A 26,193-nucleotide genomic window follows, 5' to 3' on the forward strand; every position below is an offset into this window, starting at 1 on the left:
ATGGAATAGATTAGCTATAGAAGAAAGATGGAGGACCAAATACGCATATGTTAAATAAGTGTAAGCAAAACTATGCATTCTCTAGATAGATAATTTTCTATTTTAGCATGAGAAGCCATTTTAAAATGTCTTTCTCCGGGGAGAGAAGTGAATGGCCTATAGACCTCAAAAGGTACATCTAAGATCTTAATGTGGCATCCTCAAAATAGACAAGAAGGCTCAAAATCAAGGAGTATCTTCACTTGACACAATTGCTGTCTGTGAGTTGGAGAAAAAAAAATTAACACAAAAACCATTTGAGAGAGTGGAATAGTGCCTGGATATGACCATTATTCTGCACTGTAGCATTTGTTCTGACTGTTTTTCTGATGCTGATGGGTGAGCATGATTGTTTATGTGGTCGAAGTATCAATATCCACATATAGTAGAGACATGTTTGAGGTTTTCAAACCCTAGAAAGCCTATTTTATAAGAGATCTGAAGAAACAGGGCAGCACTCATGCCCTTTTGTGTATCAGGAGCGACTTGAGAAACTGCAAGTCGCTTTTGGTGTGCGAGAATAGGCCGTCTGCAAGGACGTTGCCCAGGGGATGCTCTGATGTTTTGATGTTTTTCCCATCCTTGTGGGAGGCTTCTCTCATGTCCCTGTGTGGAGCTGAAGCTGATAGAGGGAGCTCATCCGTGCTCTCACCAGGTTGGATTTGAACCAGCAACCTTCAGGTCAGCAACCCAACCATTAAGTCATCAATCCTGCCAGCACAAGGGTTTAATCCACTGCACCACCGGGGCTTCTAGTACTCATGCTGAGGGGCCATAGACTTCAAATTGATAAAAGCTGAGTGAAAATGAGAGACGGGAAGGAGAGCATGTCCGGCTGGCAAGGAATGCATAGCAAGGAACAGGGATATTACACTTGGAAACATTTTGTTGCAGTAGACCTTGTTGTTGTGTGCCTTCAAGTAATTTCTAACCTATGGCAAACCTATCACAGAGATTTTTGGCCCTGAGATGTGTATTTTACCCAAGACAACCCAGGATAGATCTACATTGCCATATAAAATCCAGATTATCTGCTTTGAACTGGATTATATGATAGTGTAGATTGATATAATCCAGTTCAAAGAAGATAATCTGGATTATCTGCTTTGATAATCTGAATTATATGGCAGTGTGGAAGGGGCCCTGGTGGGTTTCCATGGTTGAGTGGGGAATCAATCCCTGGTCTCCAGAGTCATAATTCAATGCTCACACAACTACACATTTCTGAATTACATATAGATTTGTATGTAATACAATTGACATTCCACATTTGTGGGTTTTGTGGATTTGATTATACATGGATTTGGCTAATGCATCTCTCCGAGTCTCTAGATCCTCTGGCATAATTCTACAATCAGCTTTCAGTGGGAGTTGACCCAACAGTTGCCCTGGGAGTTCTAGAGATCCCTAGAGAGGTGTTTTCTCAAATAAAAAAGAGCATTTTTAAAAAATCACTTTTGCGGCTGTCCAGTGCCCCTAACACTTCAAAAGTGGAGAACCAACTGCACTCCCATAACAGAGACAAGTTGATAAAATATAAAAGTGATGGAGAGAAAATTAGGACATTTAGGTGAAATGACAGAGAAGTAATCAGGACTGTCCCTGCCAGTTTGAGTCAACTGGAAAATATGGTTGTGGACAATCCCAATGTAGCTGGCTATCAGAACAGGAGGAAGTATAGATCTGTGGTAACAGGACCCGAACCTTCTTTCTATAGCAGTGGTTCTCAGCCTGGGGTCCCCAGATGTTTTTGGCCTTCAACTCCCAGAAATCCTAACATCTGCTAACTGGCTGTAGGCCAAAAGCATCTGGGGACCCCAGGTTGAGAACCACTGCTCTACAGCAAAGCCTGCCCCTGAATTTTTATTTCTTGGATCTGGTTGTACAGTGCTAGCTTCTGTAATTTTGTAAAAGAGGAGATAAATCCACGTAAGCTTGAATTCTCAGCAGTTAGCCAGAATGGCCAAAGTGGATTCTCTGTGTTTTGAGGCAATACATATTCCTCAGTGCCAAATGCTTCAGCAGTGGGTTGAACTCGTGAGCTTGCAGCAGCATCTGGTTGGCTTTCGTTGGAAACAGAATCCTTAGCTGATCTAGCAAGCCAAGAATCCTCCTCTTATCATTGCTTTATGATATTAGTTTTAAAGGTCAACTCACAATATCATTAGATTGGTTTAAGCGGGAAAATATACACCTATTTACTGAAATCCAATGCTCACCTTGCCAAAATTAAGGCACACATTAGATTTGCATAATGTGGTCATCTTAGTGATGAGCCAAAACCAAAGGGGAAGCTCCTTCTGGAGCTCCTCTTTAAGGGATGTCATCTCTAATTTATCTCTCATTTATTGGCCATGGCTCAATGCTATGTGATCCTGGGTTTTATTGTTTGGTGAAGCATCAGCATTCTTTGGCAAAAAAAGCTCAAGATCTTGTAAAACTTCCCCCCGCCCCCGGATTCTATAGCATTGAACCAAGGCAATTAAAGTGTATTCATTCTACAGCACAGATGCATCCCAAAGGTTTTTTTTTCCATTGCAGGAAGCTTTGGTGTTCTAAATTACTAAGAGTGGACTTCTTGCCCCGCTGCACATTACATTCAGCAGCAAACAGTTTTTTGGTTTGTTTTTTTGGTTTCAGGGTTTGTTTTTACTAACAGCTGATTTCTGGGAGTTGTAGACCAAAAACATCTGGGGACCCCAGGTTGAGAACCACTGATCTAGAGATTCCTAGAGGTATTCTCTCAGGTTTAAAAAAGGGATATTTAAAATTCATATTTTTTCTGCTTTCACAGGGATCTTGTACCCCTAACTCAGTGTACGTGGGAAGCTGACTGTATCTTTCTTATTTAACAGCTTTTCATAATACATTAATCCAGGTTTTGCAGTAGTTGTGCAGCAACATGCACAAAAGCACATTGAAAATTACCTGGAACCGACTTTGGAATTAGAAAAACATAGCTAGTTTTTTGCCTGATTGCATGAAATAGATCATCATCCATGATCAGAAAAATGCCAGCTGCCAGGATATCACTATTTCCAAGCCTGCGTTGTAGATTGTTTTGTGCATCCAAACTTCACTGTGTGGACTGTGTACAGAAGAGCTGGAATTGTTTTGCCCTGGAGCAGAGGCTTTGGAAGTGTGCTGACCCACTGCACACTGTTCATGAGCATTAATGCAGTTGTGCTGTTTTGTTAGAGGTGAACAAAAGCCAAATTCTCTGTCAGTGCGCACAGAAATGGCTTGAACAGAGGACAATATGAGAGGCGAATTAAGCAATGGCTGGAAGCAGTTCCCAAAGGGTACGGTACTTGTTTGCTTATATTGCTTCAGTGGTTCATGAGAAGAATGGTTTCTTTTTCTTTATTATAAGACTTTCCAAAAGGTGTGAAAAAGAGGTAGCATCTGATCTAAAGGCTATACAGCACAGCTTAATACTACTGACTCAGAAGCAATGCTGTTGATAAGTGTTACTGGGGGGCAGACTTGTGTGTATGCTTGAACAAGGATTGATTAGATACAGACCTTCATATACGATAAGGATTATTTTCAGCTCAGTTACAGGACAGAGAGAACTTATCTTCAGCAACAGAGCTCAGAATGATGATGAAGAAGAATGTGATAGCAATAATGATGTTTTAAGATGTCATGTGTTGCATTCTTTACATTTTAAAATAATACTTTAAAACTAATTTGTCTTCTCTCGACCTGAATTATCAAAACATTTTCTATATCTTATAAAAATACAGTGACAAATTCTACAAAAGTTAGAAATAGGCTTGGTCTTCTCGTGATATTACTCTTAGTATCAGTTTAAGTCAGTAGTTCTCAACCTTCCTAATGCTGTGACCCCTTAATACAGTTCCTCATGTTGTGGTGATTCTCAACCATAAAATTATTTCCGTTGCTACTTCATAATTGTACTTTTGCTACTGTTATGAATCGTAATGTAAATATCTGATATGCAGGATGTATTTTCATTCACTGAACCACATTTGGCACAAATATCTGATCCACCCAAATGTGAATACTTCTGGTGGGAGGATTCACCATCTGTTTCCAAAAAAGGAAAAGAAGGACAGGCAGAGAGATCTTCAGCCTTCTCTGACAAAGGGGTTCCTAAGACCATCAGAAATATGTGTTTTCTGATTGTCTTTGGCGACCCCTCTAACACCCCCCTCAAGACCCTTAGGGGGGTCCTGACCCCCAGGTTGAGAAACGCTAGTTTAAGTGGTCCTGGATCCTATTGCACTGAATGTTCCAAGAGCTTGAGTTGGTGAGCAAAGTTTGGGGAATAGACATGAACTGCCCGGAGGTTTGTCAGTCTCCAGAAGTAATATTTCCAAGATTGTAGTTACATAATTTGAAGCTGATTTATACTGCATTTGATTCCAGAACTGTCTGTCTTGTTTACTTTCTAAGTTCTCCATTTGGGGGAAAGCATTATTAGAAGTTGTTTCCTAAGAATTCTGCCGGAACTATTCTCTTACCATGTTTATTCTAACTGTTCCAGTTTATCAGGGATAATCCATATTTTCTGGTCATTAGCTTTGGGACATTGTTGTGCCTGTTTTGTCCTGTTTTAACTTCTTGGTGATACTATATGTTTAAAGTATGAGTTTTTAGCACCGTCACACTTTCATGTTGAGCTCATAGGGTCACTGCAAATTACACATGAATTGTTGGCTGATGGGTTTGTCTTGGAAGCAGCAGAAGAACATGTATTTTACTTGCAGAAGTTCCAAATTCAGTGTATGGCACTTTCAGAAAGGGCTGGTAAGGTCTCCTCTTTGAAAATGTCTGCTAGTTAACGTAGCTATAGTGGGAACCACGCTGCTCTCTATGGGCCCTTCAACACAGCCATATAACCCAGAATATCAAGTCAGAGATTCCACAATATCTGCTTTGAACTGGATTATGTGAGTGCCGTTTAATCCAGTTCAATGTGGATTTTATACAGCTGTGTAGAAGAGGCTTGTAAGTTGTTGGACTAAAGCTCATAACAACCCTAACTAGCCACTGTCGAGGAATGTTAAGAGTTGCAGTTGAACAACAAGAAGGTTATTTGTTTTCTTCCCTGATGTAGACAGTAGTGAAGTATGCGGACCAATGCTCTGACTCCACAGAAGGACACTTCCCGTTTCCATATAGATAAAAATGTGGGCACTGATAAAACAATTTCATGTGGTTTAGTCTGAAAAACACAATAATTGTTACCATATAATGTGAATGGATAATAATGGATTGTAATCTAATTGTGTCTCTCACCGATATATCTTTAAACAAAAAGACGTTGGCTAGCTGCATTTTTAAAGGACAGACTACTGCAGAATAATAAATGCAGCCAATGAAATGGGATGCTGCCTCCACTCTCAGCAGCAGATGAGGCAGATTTGTTTAGGCAGTAATAATTAGAAGTTCTTGTTTCCATTTGTGAAACGTTACAGAGTATGCCTAAGAAACCCCTACAAAATCATGTAAGTCCAAGGCTGACTTGATGGCTATGCCACAATCAGCTCTCATGATACATAGAGAAAAAGAGAGAGCGACAGAGAGTATCACCAGTGTGCTAGACATAGTGTTTGCCACTCAAAACAATCTTTCTACCAACTTTATTTGTAGATCCACTGGGATGTGATTGGAAACAAGTCAGGGCTTAACAGCGAATAATGAGCCTATGTTCTTAGCACAGCAAGAAGTGAATCAGAGTATCGTCTTTAACGACTCCAAATAGAATGGTCCACATTTCAGAAGCTCCCATGCCATGGATATAATGTGAGAAAATGTCTTATACCAGAGTTTAGAAGAGGTATCTATTATTAGAAATTCTATAATCCCTGTCCTGGTTTGGAGATTGTATGAGTTGTACTCCGAAAAGTAATATTTTGGGACTACTACTTGAAGTTACTCACATTCATTTGCCGATGCCACCAATTCTGTGTGTACATCTAGCATGTTTTGCCTGTTTATATTACTTCTGTGTTCTGTGCAGTATCTTAGAACACTGTTGGCACCGCAATGTTAAAATAAATGTTTTAACCAAATTACTTCAGTGCAAGATGTGCTAATCTGACATTTCCTTTCTTCAGAAGTACTCAGTTCAAGTTTGTAAAATGTAGTCATTTAACTGATTCTTTTACAACATGTTAGATCCACAATAACAGTCCAAAAATTAGAGTAATATATCTCCTGTCATACCAAACTGTAGAAGAATGGATGTAGAATGCAGTTGTATATAAATATTCTATACAAATGCAAATGGAAATGTTTCATGCACTTCGAAATTATTTAAAGAACCTTGTTTGACTGCTAGAAGTTGGGTTGAGTTATCAGTATTTTATGAGGACATCATCACCTTGCTTGGTTTGGGTACATCAGAAGGACATCATTCTGCACTTCCAATTACATGGTAAATCCTTGCTTTTATTAATGCAACTGAAATGAAACAAGCATAAGGAAAGGCTTAACAGGGTCACATTACTGAAAAATGAAAATAATTCTTTACATTGAAATTTGCTGCATCTTGTTTTATAGTTGTGTTGAAACTTCTAAATCCATAGCATGCATAGCATACAATAATTAAAATGCTGACCTTTCATTATCATATTGAAAAATAGTTTTTGTTTATGTGACACATTTATTCATTTAAAAAAAAATAGTTGGTTTGTTTCGGAGATCTGTTTGGCATATGAAAGGAGCATTTCATCTTTGTTAGGTTGCTTCAATCTAAAACAAAAGGGGGGAAGTTCAACCCATGGGCCATAGCCAACCCTGAACCTCAGTCCTGGGGCCCCAAGGGTCCTGGGATTTAAAATAACATTTTTTGCCAAGTTTCAAGCAACGTTTGCCCTCAAACTGGCCAAAATGGCTCACCTACCATCCAGAATTATGCTGGTATTGGTCAGCCAATTAGCCTATGACTCCCCTACCCAAATTGTCCCAAATGGCACCTAGACGGGATTCTGGGGAAATATTTGGAAATGATGCCACAGCCACATTAATGGTAGGGCTGTGTGAGTGAAAATTGCTTCCTGCTTGAAGGAGAGGGACTAGCTATTGTGACTGAGACCTGATGCTGCCTGTTTGAGTGAGAGGGACTGTCCATTGTGACTGAGTCCTGATGCTGTTACCTTCTTGAAAGAGAAGGACTAGCTATTGCGATTGAGTCCTGATGCCACTTCTTTGAAGGAGTGGGACTGTCCATTGTGACTCAGTACTGCTGCTGCTTGCTGGAAGGATGGGGATTCAGGCTGGCTCCTGAAAGGCAGTTTTTTTTTCATTGTGATATTTATGCCACTGCCTACATGGCAGCCCTCCTACATGAAGATTGTGTGGCATGAAGGCCACCATCCAGACATATTGTTCCTTACCAAAATACAGTCGATCCACTTGCTTCACTGTTCAGATATTTCAAACAACTTTCATGTTAAAATTTCCACATTTTAGTTTGCACAGAGATGAGCTCTGGTGTTGTCCTCACTACTTTGTTACGGTGGTCAGTGCTGTGGTGACCAATAAATTTCCCAAGTGAAGAAACTGTTCTCATTATTTCATTTTATCCAGGTTATCAAATCTAATCATGGAAAGAACATTTTACTTATGGATTTTGTAAGATAAAAATGTGGGATTTGACTGTTTTCTCATATAACAGAACTTCCTGATATACATTTTGTTAGACTTAGAAGGGAGAACAAGATAAACTGTGTTGTCGCATTGTCTTCTTTTTGCCCTACAGATGTGTTGTCCTATATCCATGATAACTGGGGATGATGGTTGTTGTAGTGCCACACATCTGGAGGGCTGCAAGTTGGAGATGGCTTATGTACTAAACATCTTGGTAAAATGTTAATAGTAAAAACCAAACAAGTCAAAGACCATAGTTAAAGGTAAAGGTTTCCCCTGACGTTAAGTCCAGTCATGTCTGACTCTGGGGGTTGGTGCTCATCTCCATTTCTAAGCCAAAGAGCCGGCGTTGTCCGTAGACACCTCCAAGGTCATGTGGCCGGCATGACTGCATGGAGCGCCGTTATCTTCCCGCCGGAGCGGTACCTATTGATCTACTCACATTGGCATGTTTTCGAACTGCTAGGTTGGCAGAAGCTGGAGCAACAGCGGGTGCTCACTCCGCTCCCGGGATTTGAACCTGGGACCTTTCGGTCTGCAAGTCGAGCAGCTCAGTGCTTTAACACACTTCGCCACCGGGGTTCCTAACCATAGTTACCTATGGAAAAGAAGGTTTGCTGATTCCAATATTGCGGGCTGGACATGGAAAGCAATAATAGCAACACTTGTGAGTTCACAAATAAAACACTGCTGACATATTGTAAAGCAGCCTCATGCCACAAGGGCACCCTGTGATTTAGATTTCAAGTGAGGGCGCATTTTGGCACTTGTAAATAAATTAAGCGTTTCACATTTTAGAAAGATAAAGATTAAAATTACGTCATTTTATTATGGCTGAATATGGCTGGTGATTAAAATGTAAGCAAACAAACCGTGATGTTTTTAGTATTTGTCCTTGTTTTGTCAGATCGTACTATGTTAATGACATTTAATGGTTTATTCTGTACAAAACTGAAGATGTAAAGTGACATAGCAATGTCCGGGTTGAACACTAGAACATGGAGGTTAAACGTTGCAAAAGAAATGTGTTTTCCTTGCCCTTCCAGCTGTCTTTTTAAATACCTTGTACCTTCTTCTGAGTGAGTCAGCAGATGGTGGAGATTAACAGTCCAATTCAGTGCAGAGAAGTAGCAAACCCATGCTAGATATACATTGCTTCCCATATTTTATTTTCCAGATTATTTTCCAGATAAAAGACTACAATCTCAGAAATGGTTGGAAAATGCCAGTGTTAAACTTTTCCAATCTAACACACACCAGTATTTGCTTCCAATTTCAAGTTGCCAGCATTCCAACTGGTTTCTGCAGTATTTAAAAAGGCAAATCAGTTTGTAAGAACCGTGGTTAGTGACACATTAGCCAAGTTGGCTGACTAAAAAAAGAGAATGCTCAGCCACTAACATAGCAAAACCTGAGACATAAATTAGCTTCAGTTTGGAGACATGGTCCTACTCGAGGATAGTATGTGACTCCAAGTCTTGAAATGAGGCTATATATAACTTTTATTAGGAATATAAATATCTTTCAATGTTAATTTTCCTGATTGTCTCTGGATGATCTTTCTGTTTTGCTCTGTAGAAGGGTTTTATCCTCATCCTGCACTTAAATTCTTACACACTTTTCAACATTTCCCCTATGGGTTGCTGTGAGTCTTTTGAGCTGTATGGCCATGTTCCAGAAGCTTTCTCTCCTAGGAGAGAAAGCTTCTGGAACATGGTCATACAGCCCAAAAGATTTACAGCAACCCAGTTATTCTGACCACAAAAGCCTTCGACAATACCCTATGTGATGTATAATGAGCTCTTTGGATCTGCAGGGCTTTGGTTCCGGGATACACTCATACCCTGACATATGCCAAAAAAAAGTGGATGATCACGTCCCATATTATTAAATTGTGTTGATGTGTGCTCCAGGACATTTGCCAATGTGTGTACAGAACATGATGGCCAACTGTTCATGGAAATCGCAGATCTGGAGCACACAGATTTGGATGTTCCAATGTATTTATTTGTGAAGTTAAATTAATCTAAGATACAACTTTCCCCCTTGAGATGAGACAAGTTTTTGCATATTTCCCTCAATTTGTTTGCATTGTAGCCATTCACATTTTAAAATCTGCCTTTTAGCTTTTGTGCAAGTCTTGTAAATGTGCAAATGCTAAAGGCATTTTCTTGTGATAATTGTTAAGGGAAAATGACATTTTTTTTGTTGAGAAAGTTCAGTCCAACAAAACACCTTTCCCTCCTGAAACGTATATATGTGAGGTTGGGGGAGGAGGCTTCAAGGGTAAATGAAAACAAGTTTATATTTAATATATGATGAGTGAGTAATGAAAAAAAAATGTAAGTTTCATCCCAACAACTATACACAAGTGATCATATGTTTACATTACTACTATATTTTGAATTTTGCCATGTGTTGTTATTGTATTAATAGCAAACCCTTGGTCCAATGTTCAAGGAATCGTTTGTTCCATAAACCTGAGAAGACTTTAAATCAGACTAATCCCAGTGACCACCATTGGAAATTGCTTATTTAAGTAATTCATTTCTGGGCTTCTTCACATGGCCTTTTTGGGCTGTGCCGTTTCACTGGCAATTGCCAATGAAAGGGAACTTGTGCAGGGCGACTCGTGACATCCTGTGTGCCCTCCCTCCTCCCTCCATCATATGGTGGAACTACCCAAAACACACTTTCCTCCCCGAGTGAACAGAGCCTGACAGTTCCCTCCGCTGTTCCCCACTGTCCCCCACTTTTTCCCTTTCCATCTGATAAGGTCCTAAGATTATTTCCTGTGGCTACAGAACCCAAGATGTGATAATATCCATTTTACATTTTCAGTATTAATAGTTGCCCCAAATCAGTACTGCTTTGGGTGGGAGTAATTTATTTATTTATTACAATATTTATATCCTGCCCTTCCCACCCAACAGGGGACTCAGGGCGGCTTACAAAAAGCACATATATAAAAATTGTATAGTGCACTATAAATCAGTTAAAAAATTATTATTAACTTACATCAGTATTCATAAAATACATTATAAAATACAGATAGGTGTGTTCAGTTCAAAAGACTGGGTCTGTCGATTGAGTTCCAGCGTACATAATAATAATTAACGCTGCCAATTGTTATTCGAAAGCCTGGGTCCACAACAGAGCCGGTCCAACAATGAGGCGAATTAAGTGGTTGCTTGGGGCACAAAACATACGGGGGCGCAGTCGAGACTGCTTTTTCTGTTGATTTCTTGTAAAACATGATGTTTTGGTGCTTAATTTGTAAAATATTAATGTAATTTGATGTTTAATAGGCTTTTCCTTAATCCCTCCTTATTATCCAACATTTTCGCTTATCCAGCTCTTTTATTTTTCAGTGATTGGTTTGGGGGAGGGGGCGCCAAAATTCTGTTCGCCTACACTTGAAAAATACCTAGGGCCGGCTCTGCCCCACAACCAAGTTTTAACCTTCCTACGTTTTTCCCCATTCCAAAGAGAGAACCCAATCAGTGTTTGCTTTGTGGATAAGTAAATATATCCTAATCATTTCTTCATAAGAAAGCACAGGAGTGATAGCTTTAGACAAACTTCATGATTATTTACTATTTTGTCTAAGCTAGCATCTAAATGCTAGTGGGTATGGCCTTGTCTAATATATGAAGCAGAACAAAATGGGTAAATTACATTACCAAACACTTTATTTATCTTCAAATTGAATACGATTTCCTGTTTCTTGGCAGGGGGTTGGACTGGATGGCCCATGAGGTCTCTTCCAACTCTATGATTCTAAGTAATACAGCAGGATTGGTTTAGTTCTATCTCAGTTTTCTTTATGTCCAGATTTTTTCTTTTAAATGTTCAAAAGTCAAATTCCAATATACCACATATTGATATCTCATCTGTTTAATGCTGCATTTGGTCTACCTCCTGTATATAACCATGCTACATGCAGCAAGCCCAATAAAGTTTTCAAATAAATTCAGCCTTTGAAAATGAGATTGTTGCTTCTGTTTCATGAAAAATATCAGTTGGGACCCAAACCAGAATGTGTTCAGATTCAGAACAAAAGAGAACCTGCTAATGCTTTCTCTATACAACAGTTAAAATGGTGAAAGGGAGTTAAACAACAACCAAATGCTCATTTAGAAATCCTTGTTATGCCAGCAAGGACATTGCAAGTAATGTGGAAAAGGTATAAATACTGGTGTTGGGATAATGCTTTCCAGATTATGTTATCTACAGAGATAAATATGATCTCATCAATGGAAAGATCCCTGATTTGGATAGGTCTTCTACATACAGTTTTTCACCATCACATTAACAGCTTCTCCTGTTTATATACACCAAGTAGGTTACATGCTGGGAAAATGCTCTATTTTCCCTACAATGTCACAAAGACCAGGATCTCTCTGGACGTGAGTCAGAGACACCAGAGCTAGCTTATCCATTAGATGACAGCAGTTTCAAGGAGCACAACACAACTGGCAGCACAGCAACACTAAGAAGGAGACCCACCGCCATGCCCACAGAGGAAATATATAAGGACACTCTGAGGACAGGCATGGTGTGCCTCCTCATCTCAGGTAACAAGAGAACAGTGTTCACAGGGTCTCAATAGGAAAACAATGATAAGGATAAGTTTCCTTGGGGGCAGCACATTTGAAAGCTGGCGATGCCTTGAACCAGAAGAGCCCAGTTTAAACCCCCACTTAATTATGATGCTGACTCACTCGCTTTGAGCAAATCAACCACTTTTCTCACAGGGCGGTTGTGCTCCCATGTCAGGCTAAGTAAAATGCAAAATTGGCAGAATTGACTCTGCATGCAAAGTGCTAATTATTTGAGTTCTTGTTCAATGCACACAAGAAAGCCAAATGTTGCCTTGTATCTGAAATATTGACATTTAGATTCTTTTGTAAAAGGAATGGCCCATCGGTTTGCAATGATAATTCACAGACTTCAGAAAGGAATTCTGATAAGACAGCACTTTCCATCCATGTGCATACCACATAGGCTTCAGCGACTTCTTTGACCATGTCTAATGTGCTGTTATCTGCACTGCAGCTACAGGGACTCTATAATTAATGCAGGATGGGAATATTACTGCATATTCAAAGCATGGGCGTGTAAAGTCACTACACAGAGAATGCAGCTGTAAATGTTCAAAGTTCAGCTCATTTTCATGTGTACCCTACTTCTAAGGTTTTGGATAATGTATGACCCACGAGAAGGAGGGGCTTTTCCTCTTTTTTGTTCATATAGTGGTGATTAAAAGGAGAGGGGGAGCTCTGACCTCCGAGAAAGGTTGAGAAGTGGTGCAAAATGTGCTGTGTTTCTTTTTTTCTGAAAGACACTCTAAGCCTGTTCTCTATTTCAGGCCAGTCATTAAAACAATTGAAAAAAAATGCACAGTGCACAAGAGCTCATAATAGCATGCCACAAATAATTATCCACTCGAGAGATAGAATGTGGATTGTTTACTGCTCATGTTTATTGCATTTGGAGGTGTATGTTTTAAAGGTATAATTGTTGTGGTTTTTGACCCACTTACATAATGTAATCCCTGGTTTCCCAAAATCTGATGAGTTGCCTAGGGCAAACTGTAAAAATCAGGGCCTTAATAATGAATTGCAAGTCTCAGGTGCTTGGTTTCTCTACCTTTGTTGAACATGACTCATAACATGGTAAAAGAGAAAATGTCTCTGTATTTGTCCCTGTTGAGATAAGGTTGATTCTGTCTTCAAGTGGAGTTAGGTAATCACCTTATATGGGAAATTTGGAGTGCCATAAAATGACAGCAAATAGTCATTTGTTTTTATTGTATTTTTATTGCCAAGAATAGGGGGAAGCGTTTATTGTATTTTCTGCATATGAGCCAAAATAACATAATTGCTTTGGAGCTCCATTTACTGGTCTGCCAATCAACAAAATGTCTAACCCTGGAACACAAGTATCATTATGTGCATATGAAGATCACCCACATGTCTGTTCAGATGCATGTATCAATTATTGACAACCCAATATACATTGTAATTTTAAAAGATTGGTTATACATAGCAAAATATCATTTATCTATGTACATGTATAGTCCTCCTGTACCCTAGGTAAAGGTTTTCCCCTGACATTAAGTCTAGTCGTGTCCAACTCTGGGGGTTGGTGCTCATCTCCATTTCTAAGCCAAAGAGCTGGCATTGCCCGTAGACACCTCCAAGGTCATGTGACCGGCATGACTGCATGGAGCGCTGTTACCTTCCCACCAGATCTATTGATCTCCTCACATTTGCATGTTTTCAAACTGCTACCCTGTTTCCCTGAAAATAAGACATCCCCGAAAAATAAGACCTAGTACAGGTTTTGCTGAATTGCTAAATATAAGGCCTCCCCCAAAAGTAAGACCTAGCAAAGTTTGTGTTTGGAAGCACGCACGCCAAACATAATACCAGAGCATGCAGGATCAATAAATGTATGTACCATAGATTGTTGTACATGAAAATAATGGTAGTAACAAGACGTTCTTGATAGGATTCACAGTTTGTCTGGTTATTCTGGTTTGTGATGACAACTGCTGTACAGTATATAATAAATGTTCATTTTTTGTTCAATAATAAATGTGAATTCTTCTTCATAAGTCATCCCCTGAAAATAAGACCTTGTGCATCTTTGGGAGCAAAAATTAATATAAGACACTGTCTTATTTTCGGGAAAACACGGTAGGTTGGCAGAAACTGAGGCTAACAGCAGGAGCTCACCCCACTCCCTGGATTCAAACCACCAACCTTTCGGTCAGCAAGTTCAGCAGCTCAGTGGTTTAATTCACTGTGCCATCAGGGGCTCCATCCTGTAGCCTACAGAGGGGGAAAATCACTGATATTGGCAAATGCATTTGCCAATAATAAGAAGCTGGAGTTCTGAATTTATCATAATGTATTGTGAAAAAGAATATACTGGTGTTCATCAACTTCCACTTTGGTCAACACACTTGGGACCTCATCAAACTAGAGGAGGGAAGTGGGAGTAGCACCTTCTTCCAGCAACTTTCCATGGCATTCTGTCTTAAAACAGAAATTACTCACTCCCATTACACAGGATACACGTTTTAAGTTAAACCATGAACTTCATTCCTCTTCACACAGTCATCTGTTGTCTCCTCCCATTCCATCATACATGGAATGCCTATATCACAAGTTTTTCTCCTTTTTAAAAAAAAATTGCACGGGAAACTGTCACTAAGGCAAAATTACAAGGTTTTAAAATTGCACAGTTAAAAGAGAGGAAATAATTATTTACCAGTCCTTTTCTACAGTATGTCGGAGGAGTAATGGCAACAGAAAGAGCATCAAGGAGCATGAAAAGACCACCCAAATACATGTCCACATGGAAACATTGCAAAACAAACTGAAAACGGGCAAATACACCATTTCCCATCCCATGGGAAAATGCCAGTTTTTAATCATTTCTAAGTGCAGGGAGATGAGTTTAGCTAATTCCAGTCCATCCTTCAAATCCACCCATTTCTACACATTACGGAGATAGAGTCTTATGGGCAATCCACAGAATGAGTTGTTGATTGTTTGATGGGATCCATGGGATTGCATCTTCAAAGCATGTAGAAATAGAGTGGACTTTGCACTGATGAAGTCCTTGGAAAGAAGAAACCAGAAGTGAACCATGCACTGTTTAGTAGATTGGAATAATGTGCAAATGTAGCAGTTGGTTTTGAGGAACCTTGAGTACCGAGTTTCCTACTGAATAGTGGATTCACTTGGTTACTAAATAAAAATATTGATTGCAGGTGCTGTGGGTTGGAAGAAGATAGAGATATAGAGGATAATGTGATGGTTAATATTTGAATAGAAGACTACCAACAGATGCCAAATACTGTCAGATTTATTTCAGATGAAGGACTGGCAAAATCACACCTTGGTTATTCTCTGCGTAAGAAAATCCATGGAATTAAAGGGTTCATCATAAGTTGACAGCTGACTTGAAGGCTCACACACTCACACAGAATGCATGAATAGATACAATAGAGTTTTTGCCTTAGATATTCAGGCCCCTGGGTTTAAAAAAAATCCAAAAGATTAGCAGCTTATGGCACCATTTCTTTAAGAACCTGTCTTACAGTGGGCCACTGAAACATGTAAGAAGGTACTGTATGAAAATCCTGTTGTGGATTTGTGCAGGTTAAGATTAGCATCTGCTATACATTCCATACAGGACAACACATTCTGTGAAAAGGGTCAGATTTTTAGCTGAATTTCCCACTCTTTATAGCACAGCCTTTAATTTTAAAATGTTTGGCTCTTTGTTTACACTAACGTTTTTAAAAAATGTTCTTCATGCTCCAAGACTTTTCTAAAATGCAGTAATCCCAATATTCAAACCTAAATTAGGAAGAACCATCAATGTGAAGTTAGATGACTGCTAGAGGTCACCATTGAGGTAATTTTGATGGCTTTTGAAAGGCTTTGTTCTGAAGGCTTTTTCTCTGTTCAGCCCTGCTTCCAGAAAGTGATATGAGAATGGGTGCACAAGCCATGTTCCCTTCTAAACCGCCCTGGCGGCCTCTAGCCAGGAGCGACTGCAAACTGCTGATGTTGATTTTTTACCCACCTGCTGACTGTGTCAAATGGGCAGTTTGTTACATTGTGTGATGGTGGGAAAAACATGCTGAAAGACCTTTGGTAATCCTGATAAAATGCTGGCTTTTTAAATAATAAGTCTTTGTTTCTGCTAGTTTGACATAATGTCAACAGTACTTGCCCCCAGTAAAAATGGCTGTTCCTCATAGCCATGAGTATATTGCTTGGAATGATTTGGGTTGTCAGTTTTGGGTCTTTAGAAATAATTTCCTTTTTGGATGGGTTTGTGGTCTTACACAGTAGAGGACATTCATTTACCAAATTCTCTTAGGAACGTTGACTTTCAGAGTCAGGGTCTACAACACAGATGTGGCCAGCTTGATGGGTTGATTCATGGACTGTGATAAAGCTCCTTGGCAAGGATGTTAAACACAGGACTTACGACAGGATTTTCCATAAATCATAGGAAGAGTGGCTTAGTTATTCAAGGACAGTACAGGCGTAATGGATTGAGTCTGAATAAAACAAACAAATATATGATTATAGGCCAACTCTTGCCCTTATTTAATCATTATGTGCATGTGTCTTAGAAACATTAGTATTGTTTTGTGCCTCCCACCCGCAATATTCTCTGTACTTGGAGATGTTTCTTTTCAGTAGCCTTCCATGGCCATGCCATGCTGGCTGGAAAAATTGAGAAATTGTTTTTCGGAAAGGATACCAGAATTACTAGCTTGGCTGTAATCATCTTATTCTACAACACACGATATTACTTCTCTTTTTTTAGCTTGAATCTTCAGATAAAGATGAGATCATAGAATAGTAGAGTTGGAAGAGACCTCATGGGCCATCCAGTCCAACCCCCTGCAAGAAGCAGGAAATTGCATTCAAAGCACCCCCGACAGATGGCCATCCAGCCTCTGTTTAAAAGCCTCCAAAGAAAGAGCCTCCACCACAGTCCGCGGGTGAGAGTTCCACTGCCAAACAGCTCTCACAGTGAGGAAATGCTTCCTGATGTTCAGGTGGAATCTCCTTTCCTGTAGTTTGAAGCCATTGTTCCGTGTCCTAGTCTGCAGGGCAGCAGAAAACAAGCTTGCTCCCTCCTCCCTATGACTTCCCCTCACATATTTGTACATGGCTATCATGTCTCTTCTCAGCCTTCTCTTCTGCAGGCTAAACATGCCCAGTTCTTTAAGCCATTCCTCATAGGGCTTGTTCTCCAGACCTTTGATCATTTTAGTTGCCCTCCTCTGGACACATTCCAGCTTGTCAACATCTCCCTTCAACTGCAGTGCCCAGAATTGGACACAGTATTCCAGGTGTGGTCTGACCAAGGCAGAATAGAGGGGGAGCATGACTTCTCTGGATCTAGACGCTATACCCCTATTGATGCAGGCCAAAATCCCGTTGGCTTTCTTAGCAGCCGCATCACATTGCTGGCTCATGTTTAACTTGTTGTCCACAAGGACTCCAAGATCTTTTTCATATGTACTGCTGTCTAGCCAGGCGTTCCCCATTTTGTATCTTGCATTCCATTTTTTCTGCCGAAGTGAAGTATCTTGCATTTATCCCTGTTGAACTCAATTTTGTTAGTTTCGGCCCATCTCTCTAGTCTGTTAAGATCGTTTTGAATTCTGCTCCTTTCTTCTGGAGTGTTGGCTATCCCTCCCAGTTTGATGTCATCTGCAAACTTGATGATCGTGCCTTCTAACCCTTCGTCTCATGCAGCTCTCCAGTTATTTGGAAGCTGCAATTCCTAGCATTCCTTACCTAGGCTAGGGCTCCTGGGGCGTTGCAGTTCAATAACATCTAGAGCAGGGAATCTCCAACTTTTTCAGCCACCGAGCCCTTTTTGAAACAAAAGTTTCTTGTGGAGCTGCAAGAAATGTTTATATACAGTAGAGTCGCACTTATCCAACACTCGCTTATCCAACGTTCTGGATTATACAACGCATTTTTGTAGTCAATGTTTTCAATACATCGTGATATTTTGGTGCTAAATTCGTAAATACAGTAATTACTACATAGCATTACTGCGTATTGAACTACTTTTTCTGTCAAATTTGTTGTATAACATGATGTTTTGGTGTTTAATTTGTAAAATCATAACCTAATTTGATGTTTAATAGGCTTTTCCTTAATCTCTCCTTATTATCCAACATATTCGCTTATCCAACGTTCTGCCGGCCCGTTTATGTTGGATAAGTGAGACTCTACTGTACTATATTATATTATATATAATGTATATATTAGTGGTGTGCATTCAGGTAAAAGCTTGTCCCGTTTCATTTCCGGCTTTCCTTGTGGGCCCGATCAGTTTTCTGAAAGCCTCCCAAAATTGAGAGGGTTGTTTTCGTTTGTTTTGTTTCGGGGCCCGAAAATCAGCCCATTATGGGTGGGGTGGGGGCTTCCCATCCACTGGGTCCCCTTCCTGAAGTGTTCGACAGCTTATTCCCTTCCTCCTCCCTCCCTCCGATCCGCAATACCCTGCAAGGGAGTCATGGCCGGGCAGCCCCACATCCAGACTCAGCAAGTAAGCAGGAAGAAACCACTGCCCCTCCCCCGGAGAGTGTGGTGGACAGCGGGGCATGTGTGTGCAGCCGCTTGGGTGCAGGCAGGCACTGAGAAGCATGCACAAGCTTTTCAGGCCTGCCTGCATGCCCCACACCACACATACACTCTCCCTGGAAAGAGTGTGTGTGTATATAGTGGGGCACAGGCAGGCCTGGAAGGCTTGTGTGTGCCTCTCAGTGCTTGCCTACAGCCAAGTCCTGGCACAGTCACACCCCCACACACAAACACCTGGGAAGGTGGGAGGGGCGGTGGCTTCTTCTGCCCTGATGCTGAGATCTGGATGTGGGGCTGCCCAGCTACAACTCCCGTGAGTGAATGCGGGGCATTGTGTGGGCGAGGGAAGGAGGGAGGGAGGGAGGAGGAGAAAGAGAAGAAGTGCACACACATGAACATTTGGCTCCACATGAAAGCAGACTTTTGTGTAGAGCTGAATTTCATGTGGGGAGGGGGCTTCCTGTTTCGTGCTTCTGGATAAATGAAAGACACGGAAGAAACGGCAAGAACGAATTTCATGCACATGTCTAGTATATACAGTAGAGTCTCACTTATTCAACATAAACGGGCCGGCAGAATGTTGGATAAGCGAAAATGTTGGATAATAAGTAGGGATTAAGGAAAAGCCTATTAAACGTCAAATTACGTCATGATTTTACAAATTAAGCACCAAAAACATAATGTTTTACAACAAATCGACAGAAAAAGCAGTCCAAAACATGGTAACGTTATGTAGTAATTACTGTATTTATGAATTTAGCAACCAAAACATCTCAATATATTCAAAACATCATCATCATCATCATCATTTAATTACTTATTAATCGCCCTCCATCCAAGATGCTCTAGGCAATTTACAACCTAAAAACATTGACTAAAAAAATTGGCTACTAACAAATTGACTACAAATAAAAATAGAATTGCATAAAATGAACTTACAGTAGCAACATTGTTGGAAATTAAATCCATAAAAAGTTCAGTCTTTGCTGCCTAGAGAAACAGCTGTGGATCAGGGTGGGAGGCAAACTGTGTTGGATAATAATAATAACATTGGATAAGCAAATGTTGGATAAGTGAGACTCTACTGTATATCAAGCATCAAACTTTTTGATGCATTGCATTTTAAAATTTGACAGACGGGCCGAGCCAGTGGCAGACGGATGCAGAGTGTTTGTTTGAAGTACTTGGGGGGGGGGGAGGATACTGCATATATCTCATTTGTAGTGCCCCCCAAAAAGGGGGAAAGGGCAATATAGTATTTAAAATGAAGAACAATTTCACAGTATTTCAGTATTTCCCATCCTTGTCTACTTGTAATGTGGAGTGTATGTTTCTTTTGAGATATATAAGAGCTTTGTTTATTATTTGTTTATTTATTGTTTGTTATAAATGGTTATACCTGAGAAGTTAAGAAAAAGATTGCCCTTCCTTCCTTCCTTCCTTCCTTCCTTCCTTCCTTCCTTCCTTCCTTCCTTCCTTCCTTCCTTCCTTCCTTTTTCTAGCTGTGTTTCTTTCTTTCCAAGATTTTTCCTGTTTACCATCTAACATGTACATGAGTGATTACTACGATGCATGTGGATTGCAATCAGGCAGATTAATTCTACTGAAGACATCTAACAAAGGAGTTTTTTTAAAGTTTGCATTCAAAAGAGTGTGTATAAAATATATTATTGATATATAACATATGAATCATCTTGTGGGGAAAAAATTCAGCTCATCTATGTCTTTGCCTGGTTATAAAACATAATGAGCAATTGCTATGTCATCTGAATTCAGTTTTTAAGATTTTTAATATTCATATTTCCTTTTCTTTTTTTATTTCAGTGTGACACCAATGCAAGTTACCTACGAGCTGCCCGAGCAGGCAACTTAGAAAAGGCTCTTGATTATTTAAAAAATGGAGTGGACATCAACATTTGCAACCAGGTTGTAAAGATATTCAACTGATTCTTCTTTTGCTTTTAGTGCTTACATGTACTTACTTTTTAACAATGTCAGAAGATAACTGAAGTCTTCAATAGTTGAAACTAATTGTTCGAGTTGGATAATTAGCATCCTCTAACTTTAAATTTTAGCTACTGTACAAGAAATAAAATTCATTCCCACCAGAATTGCTCACCACTGAAAGTATGTATCATATAAGGAATGAGTGAAAAGGAAAATATCAAAAAGCAGATGCAGTCCACTTAGTTGCAGAAAAGTTGCAATATTAGAGTGACAATATGCATAGAATTGTGTTGTAAACCAGCTCAACAGGCCACAAAGTGCTTTTCTCAGACCTGTATCTTAGTTGTTAGTTTCTGCAATTCATCAAAGAGTTTTTTTTCTAGAGATTATGCCCCAAACTCTACTTAATGTTGATACTTTTCAACAAATTATACTTATAGCTGAATTTATAAAACCCAAGTAGGGTTGTTGATGACTTGGAAGTCTCTCTTTCATGAGTTGTCATAAATCAAAGCAAATTTAGCAGCAGTTGACAACAAAAAAAGCAAATTTTCCAGGAATGGCATTTCCCTGGCCTTTTTTACATTGCCATATAATCCAGATTATCAAAGCAGATAATCTGGATTTTATATGTCAATGTAGAAGTGGCCTAAGATTCACATTCTCTCCTTTGAACTGGATTATATGAGTCTACACTGCCATATAATCCAGTTCAAAGCTGGTAATTTGGATTTTATATGGCAGTGTAGAAGGAGCCTAAGATTCTCTAGGTCTTTCAGGATGGTTCTGTGGTGAACTTCTGGCAGATGTTGACCTTAGATGCAAGTGGAAAGACCTGAAGATTCCTAGAAAGAACATATTAATTAAATCTAGGAATAATCAAACTCACAAAAGTTAAACTTGCAAATGTGAAGGGCCAATTATATTTGAAATGCCACTGTTTGGGTTCAAAGGGAAAAATTAGTATTTCAAACTATCTTTTTTTGAAGGAACATAGTTCCTGGTTTGAACGTTTTGTTTATTAATTGCTTATGGATGAATCCATGTGAAATGAAAGTATATTCTAAAATAATATTCCACAGAAGTATGCAGAGGAATTATACTTTAACTGGTATCTTTGTATTATGCTTAAACCTTCTTAGATGGGAATAAATCCATTTGAATTCAACCAAACTTTATATATAGTATCTGTGTGCATTGTATTATAGAAGCAATAGATGATAATGATTATACTTATCCAAAGGATGAGTAGACTAGATTTGTAGCATTTTATACTACAATGGCACTCCTTCACTCTAACAATTGGTTAGAAAGAGTGTTTGAAAAGGTTCTTCCTTCCTTCCTTCTTTCTGCAAGCTCTCACTATGTTGGAATGTGACCTTTAAGCCTCTTGACATATTCCTTGCTGTTCTTGGCATTGTGCATCAATCATTCTCATTCCTCTTTCTTTTTATCAGAATGGGTTGAACGCCCTCCATCTCGCCTCCAAAGAAGGCCATGTCGAAGTTGTTTCAGAACTGATACAGAGAGGTGCCAATGTGGACGCAGCAACAAAGGTTGGTAGCTGATATCTACATAGTGTACTCTTTTCCTATGGTGACACCACACTTGCAGAGTGTCAACAACTTGACTGCAGGCAGCGAATCTTTAATCCAGGCCTGTAGTCAGACACAGAAAGTAGAGGGAACGAAAGACATATTTTATGTGTTACCGATTACAGAGTCCAGAAATAGGCAAGTTCACATAAGGTGATGAGTCTTCATGACTTTAGTTTCCACGTGAACTTGGAAAAAATATTTTTATTATTACAGTTTCCAGAATCCCCAAGCTAACATGGCCATGGCTAGTGCTAGGTCGGGCTTCTTATGGTTCCCCCAAAGTAATCTTCCGATTTCTGGTTCATGCCTATTTTCCTTGTAATCAGTGATTTGTGATGAGGCAGAGACAATGCTTCACATGCTGAAGGCATTCCTTTAATGGCAGAGTCAGTTAGTCAACATTACCATAAAAAGGAGCCAAACAAGATCTGCTAGAAAACCTTGCTATGGCTGCTGACCCAAGTCTCTTCTACACTGCCATATAAAATCCAGATTATCTGCTTTGAACTGGATTATATGGCAATATAGACTCACATAATCGAGTTCAAAGATGATAATCTGGATTATTTGATTTGATAGACATGGCAGTGTAGAAGGGGTCCCAGTGAATTCTGAGCAGGCTCAGTAGTTGAGTACCTACCTATTGAGAGGGATGAGAATAGAAAAATGGGAATGATAGAATTCCTGTTTGAATTTTATCCAGCTTGTAGATTTGAGGAAGACAGGTCGAGCCTGACTCATAGAAACATCCTTATTAGGAAGTTATAGCACAGTAAGACCACAGTATCTATGAGGGATATGTTCCCTGCTGGACCGCAATTACCTGAAAATACAGATATAACTGAACAGAATTAAACTGGTTGGCTTCCAGTCATAGCATACTATGGGGTTCCTCTGAAAGACCTAGCAAAATACTAGAGCTGATACCTCTCCAATCTAGGTCCTCCAATGCAATTCCATAGAATTGCCTGGAGGACCTAGCAAATTTCTAGAAACAGTGTGGTTCCCCTGGGTGTATGTAAGTGGATATGGGTTATGTGATAATAAGGGTTTTACTGTGCATTCTTTGGAAACAAGTCCAGAGTAGACATAACAATGATTATGCGCCCATTAAAAACAGAAGTGGGGGCTGCCATGAAACAGTAACCTGCAGCGTTGGCCAGTATCTACAGCAAACCTCAGGGCATCCTCTGCTACAACTGCCTTAGGTAATCTTAGGCTGGGATGAAGAATGTTTTAGGCTTCTTCAAAATAATGATTTCAAGCTATACCAGCAACATGTGAACAGCAACACATTGCCTCAGGACATACCTCAAAATCACCAGTTTTTAAGAAAAGGTTGACAGAGAAAATGAATGCCTCACAGTCATAATCTATCATTATAGATAATGCTGGGCTAGGTGAACCAGTGGTTCAATTCAGCATAAGCCTGCATCATAATGTTTAGTCCCTTTCATTTAAGTTGTGTTTTTTCACAAAGTCTTTTAAAAACCAGTTTTGTGTTAAAAGAGTCTTTCTGACATTTTCCCTTTTCATTAACACAAAGCAGGGACCAAGAATGTGGTGTTATCCTGATTTGTGGACTGCTTTTTATAAAAAAAATTATGCCTAAGCGAGAAATAGCAATAACATATACTGTAGAGTCTCACTTATCCAAGCTAAACGGGCCAACAGAACCTTGGATAAGCGAATATCTTGGATAATAAGGAAGGATTAAGGAAAAAGTAGTTCAATACGCAGTAATGTTATGTTGTAATTACTGTATTTACGAATTTAGCACCAAATATCATGATATATTGAAAACATTGACTACAAAAATGCCTTGGATAATCCAGAACCTTGGATAAGCGAGTCTTAGATAAGTGAGACTCTACTGTACATGCACTCAAAATAACAAATGGAAATCCAAAGACCGAAAATAAATTGGAAATGAGCCTGACCATTGGCCACTTTAGGTGGGATTGATGGAAGATGCAGCCAAAACAATCTGGAGACCACTACACTTCCTACTCTTGGCATTAACCAAGGTTGAGGAATCTTTGGCCCTTCAGATGTTTTGTATCTCTACTTCCAGAAGCTCAACCCAGCCAATGTTAAATGATTGTGTATTTTATAGCCTACATTTTATGCCCTAATACAGGCATGGATGAACTTTTTTGCCTTGAGGCCACATTGTGGGCCTGGCCAGGAGGACAGCCAGGCACATGCTGGGTGGGACAGGCCCAGGAGGGAGAGTGCTGGGATAGGGAGGGACCAGGAGTGGGTGGGCAAGGTCATCTTCAGGTGGTCCTCCTGGCATAAGGGCCATCCTTATGCCAGGAGGAAAACAAGACATGTGGTGATTGCCCCAATCCTCCCTCAATCTTCGGGATGTCCTCTCAGCATTATGACGGGAGGAGGGTGAGACAAGTGACGTCCGAGAGTGCTCTCAGCTGCTGCGTGCCTTCCTCCCCCATCCTTTCTGCATCAAGATCTGGTGGGCATCCTTATGCCAAGAGGACAGGGAAAATGAGGAAGGCCTGAGGTAGGCGCCCTGGGGGCCACATCTGATCCCCGGGGCTTAGTTTGCCCATGCGTGCCCTAATATATTTGGATGGCCAGAAGCTCCCTCTGGTATACATGGCCATAGAGAAACAAATGATGAAGGGGCAGGAGGCCAGCATATTTGACTATTCAGTCCTGCATGCTTTTTTTTTCCGTGTCAGGAGCAACCGGAGTTGCTTCTGGAGTGAGAGAATTGGCCGTCTGCAAGGACGTTGCCCAGGGGACGCCCGGATGTTTTGATGTTTTTACCATCCTTGTGGGAGGCTTCTCTCATGTCCCCGCATGGAGCTGGAGCTGATAGAGGGAGCTCATCCACACTCTCCCCAGGTGGGATTCGAACCTGGCAGCTTTCAGGTCAGCAACCCAACCTTCAAGTCACTTAGTCCACTACGCCATCTGGGGGCTCCAGTACTGCATGCTAGTAGACTGCATTCAAATTAGCCTGATTGATGGAAAGACACAGGCAGTGAAAGGTTTTGTTTTAGCTGTAGAGTTTTCCAGCCAGAAAAGCTGCTGAAGCTCCCAGGTGTTGCTTATACCTGCTGTTCATACACTTAGGTGCAGTTCTAGGCATTGACATTTTAAAAATGAGATAAATATTGCCAATTACAGAAACTAGCTGCCTTATTTGCCTCCTTGGTACTGAATCATTCATTTGAATCGCACTGTTTGCATGCAGTCAAGATTAAGGGCAGACAAATGAACAGAAGCCCCATTGGGTTGTACCATTTCAGACTGCATAAAATATGCTACATGCATATCAAACTTGTGTGTCAAGAGGAGGGCAAAGACAAATACTTTCTAAAATTATATATTGCCAAGAAAACCCAATGACAGCTTCAACTTAGGGTTGCCATAAGTCAGAATTGACTTGAATGCGCACAATGACAATACTATCTCAGTATTTGTTCAACTACGATCCTAAGAATATAATGTATGTGTAGGTATGTGTTATTCTAAATCTGTAACAAGTGGCTTGCCAAAATACATAGTTAGGAAGACCCTGGTAATACCAGGCTATATATAGAATCTCTGAAGGTAAAACCCAGAATCCTCTATGCTGCCAACATATTTGACAGTGTCTTCCTGCTTGCATCTGCTGTTGGGGCGCTTTAAACATTTTTCACATTCCGTCCTCTTCTCTAATTTCAGAAAGGAAACACAGCTTTGCACATAGCATCTCTGGCGGGACAGACCGAAGTGGTGAAAGTGCTGGTGACAAATGGGGCCAATGTCAATGCACAGTCTCAGGTAAAGCCGCTTTGTTTGGATGTCTCAGTGCTAAAAGATGTGAGCTG

General features: G+C 40.1%; 1 protein-coding gene across 45 annotated transcripts in view; it reads left to right on the plus strand.

The window, feature by feature from the left end:
* ank3 (ankyrin 3) overlaps nt 1-26,193 on the plus strand; it is a 586,147-nt gene that overhangs the window by 363,156 nt on the left and 196,798 nt on the right. For 44 of the 45 annotated variants that reach the window (XM_062977313.1, XM_062977317.1, XM_062977314.1 and 41 more), the window contains 3 exons: nt 20,631-20,732; nt 22,211-22,309; nt 26,048-26,146. In XM_062977313.1, coding sequence (XP_062833383.1) covers nt 20,631-20,732; nt 22,211-22,309; nt 26,048-26,146 — 300 coding nt within the window. Of the gene's footprint in view, nt 1-3,248; nt 3,342-20,630; nt 20,733-22,210; nt 22,310-26,047; nt 26,147-26,193 lie in introns of those variants that run through there. The other variant, XM_062977320.1, reaches the window with a different exon arrangement.

Source organism: Anolis carolinensis, chromosome 3 (assembly GCF_035594765.1).
Source record: "Anolis carolinensis isolate JA03-04 chromosome 3, rAnoCar3.1.pri, whole genome shotgun sequence".
Lineage (NCBI taxonomy): Eukaryota > Metazoa > Chordata > Lepidosauria > Squamata > Dactyloidae > Anolis > Anolis carolinensis.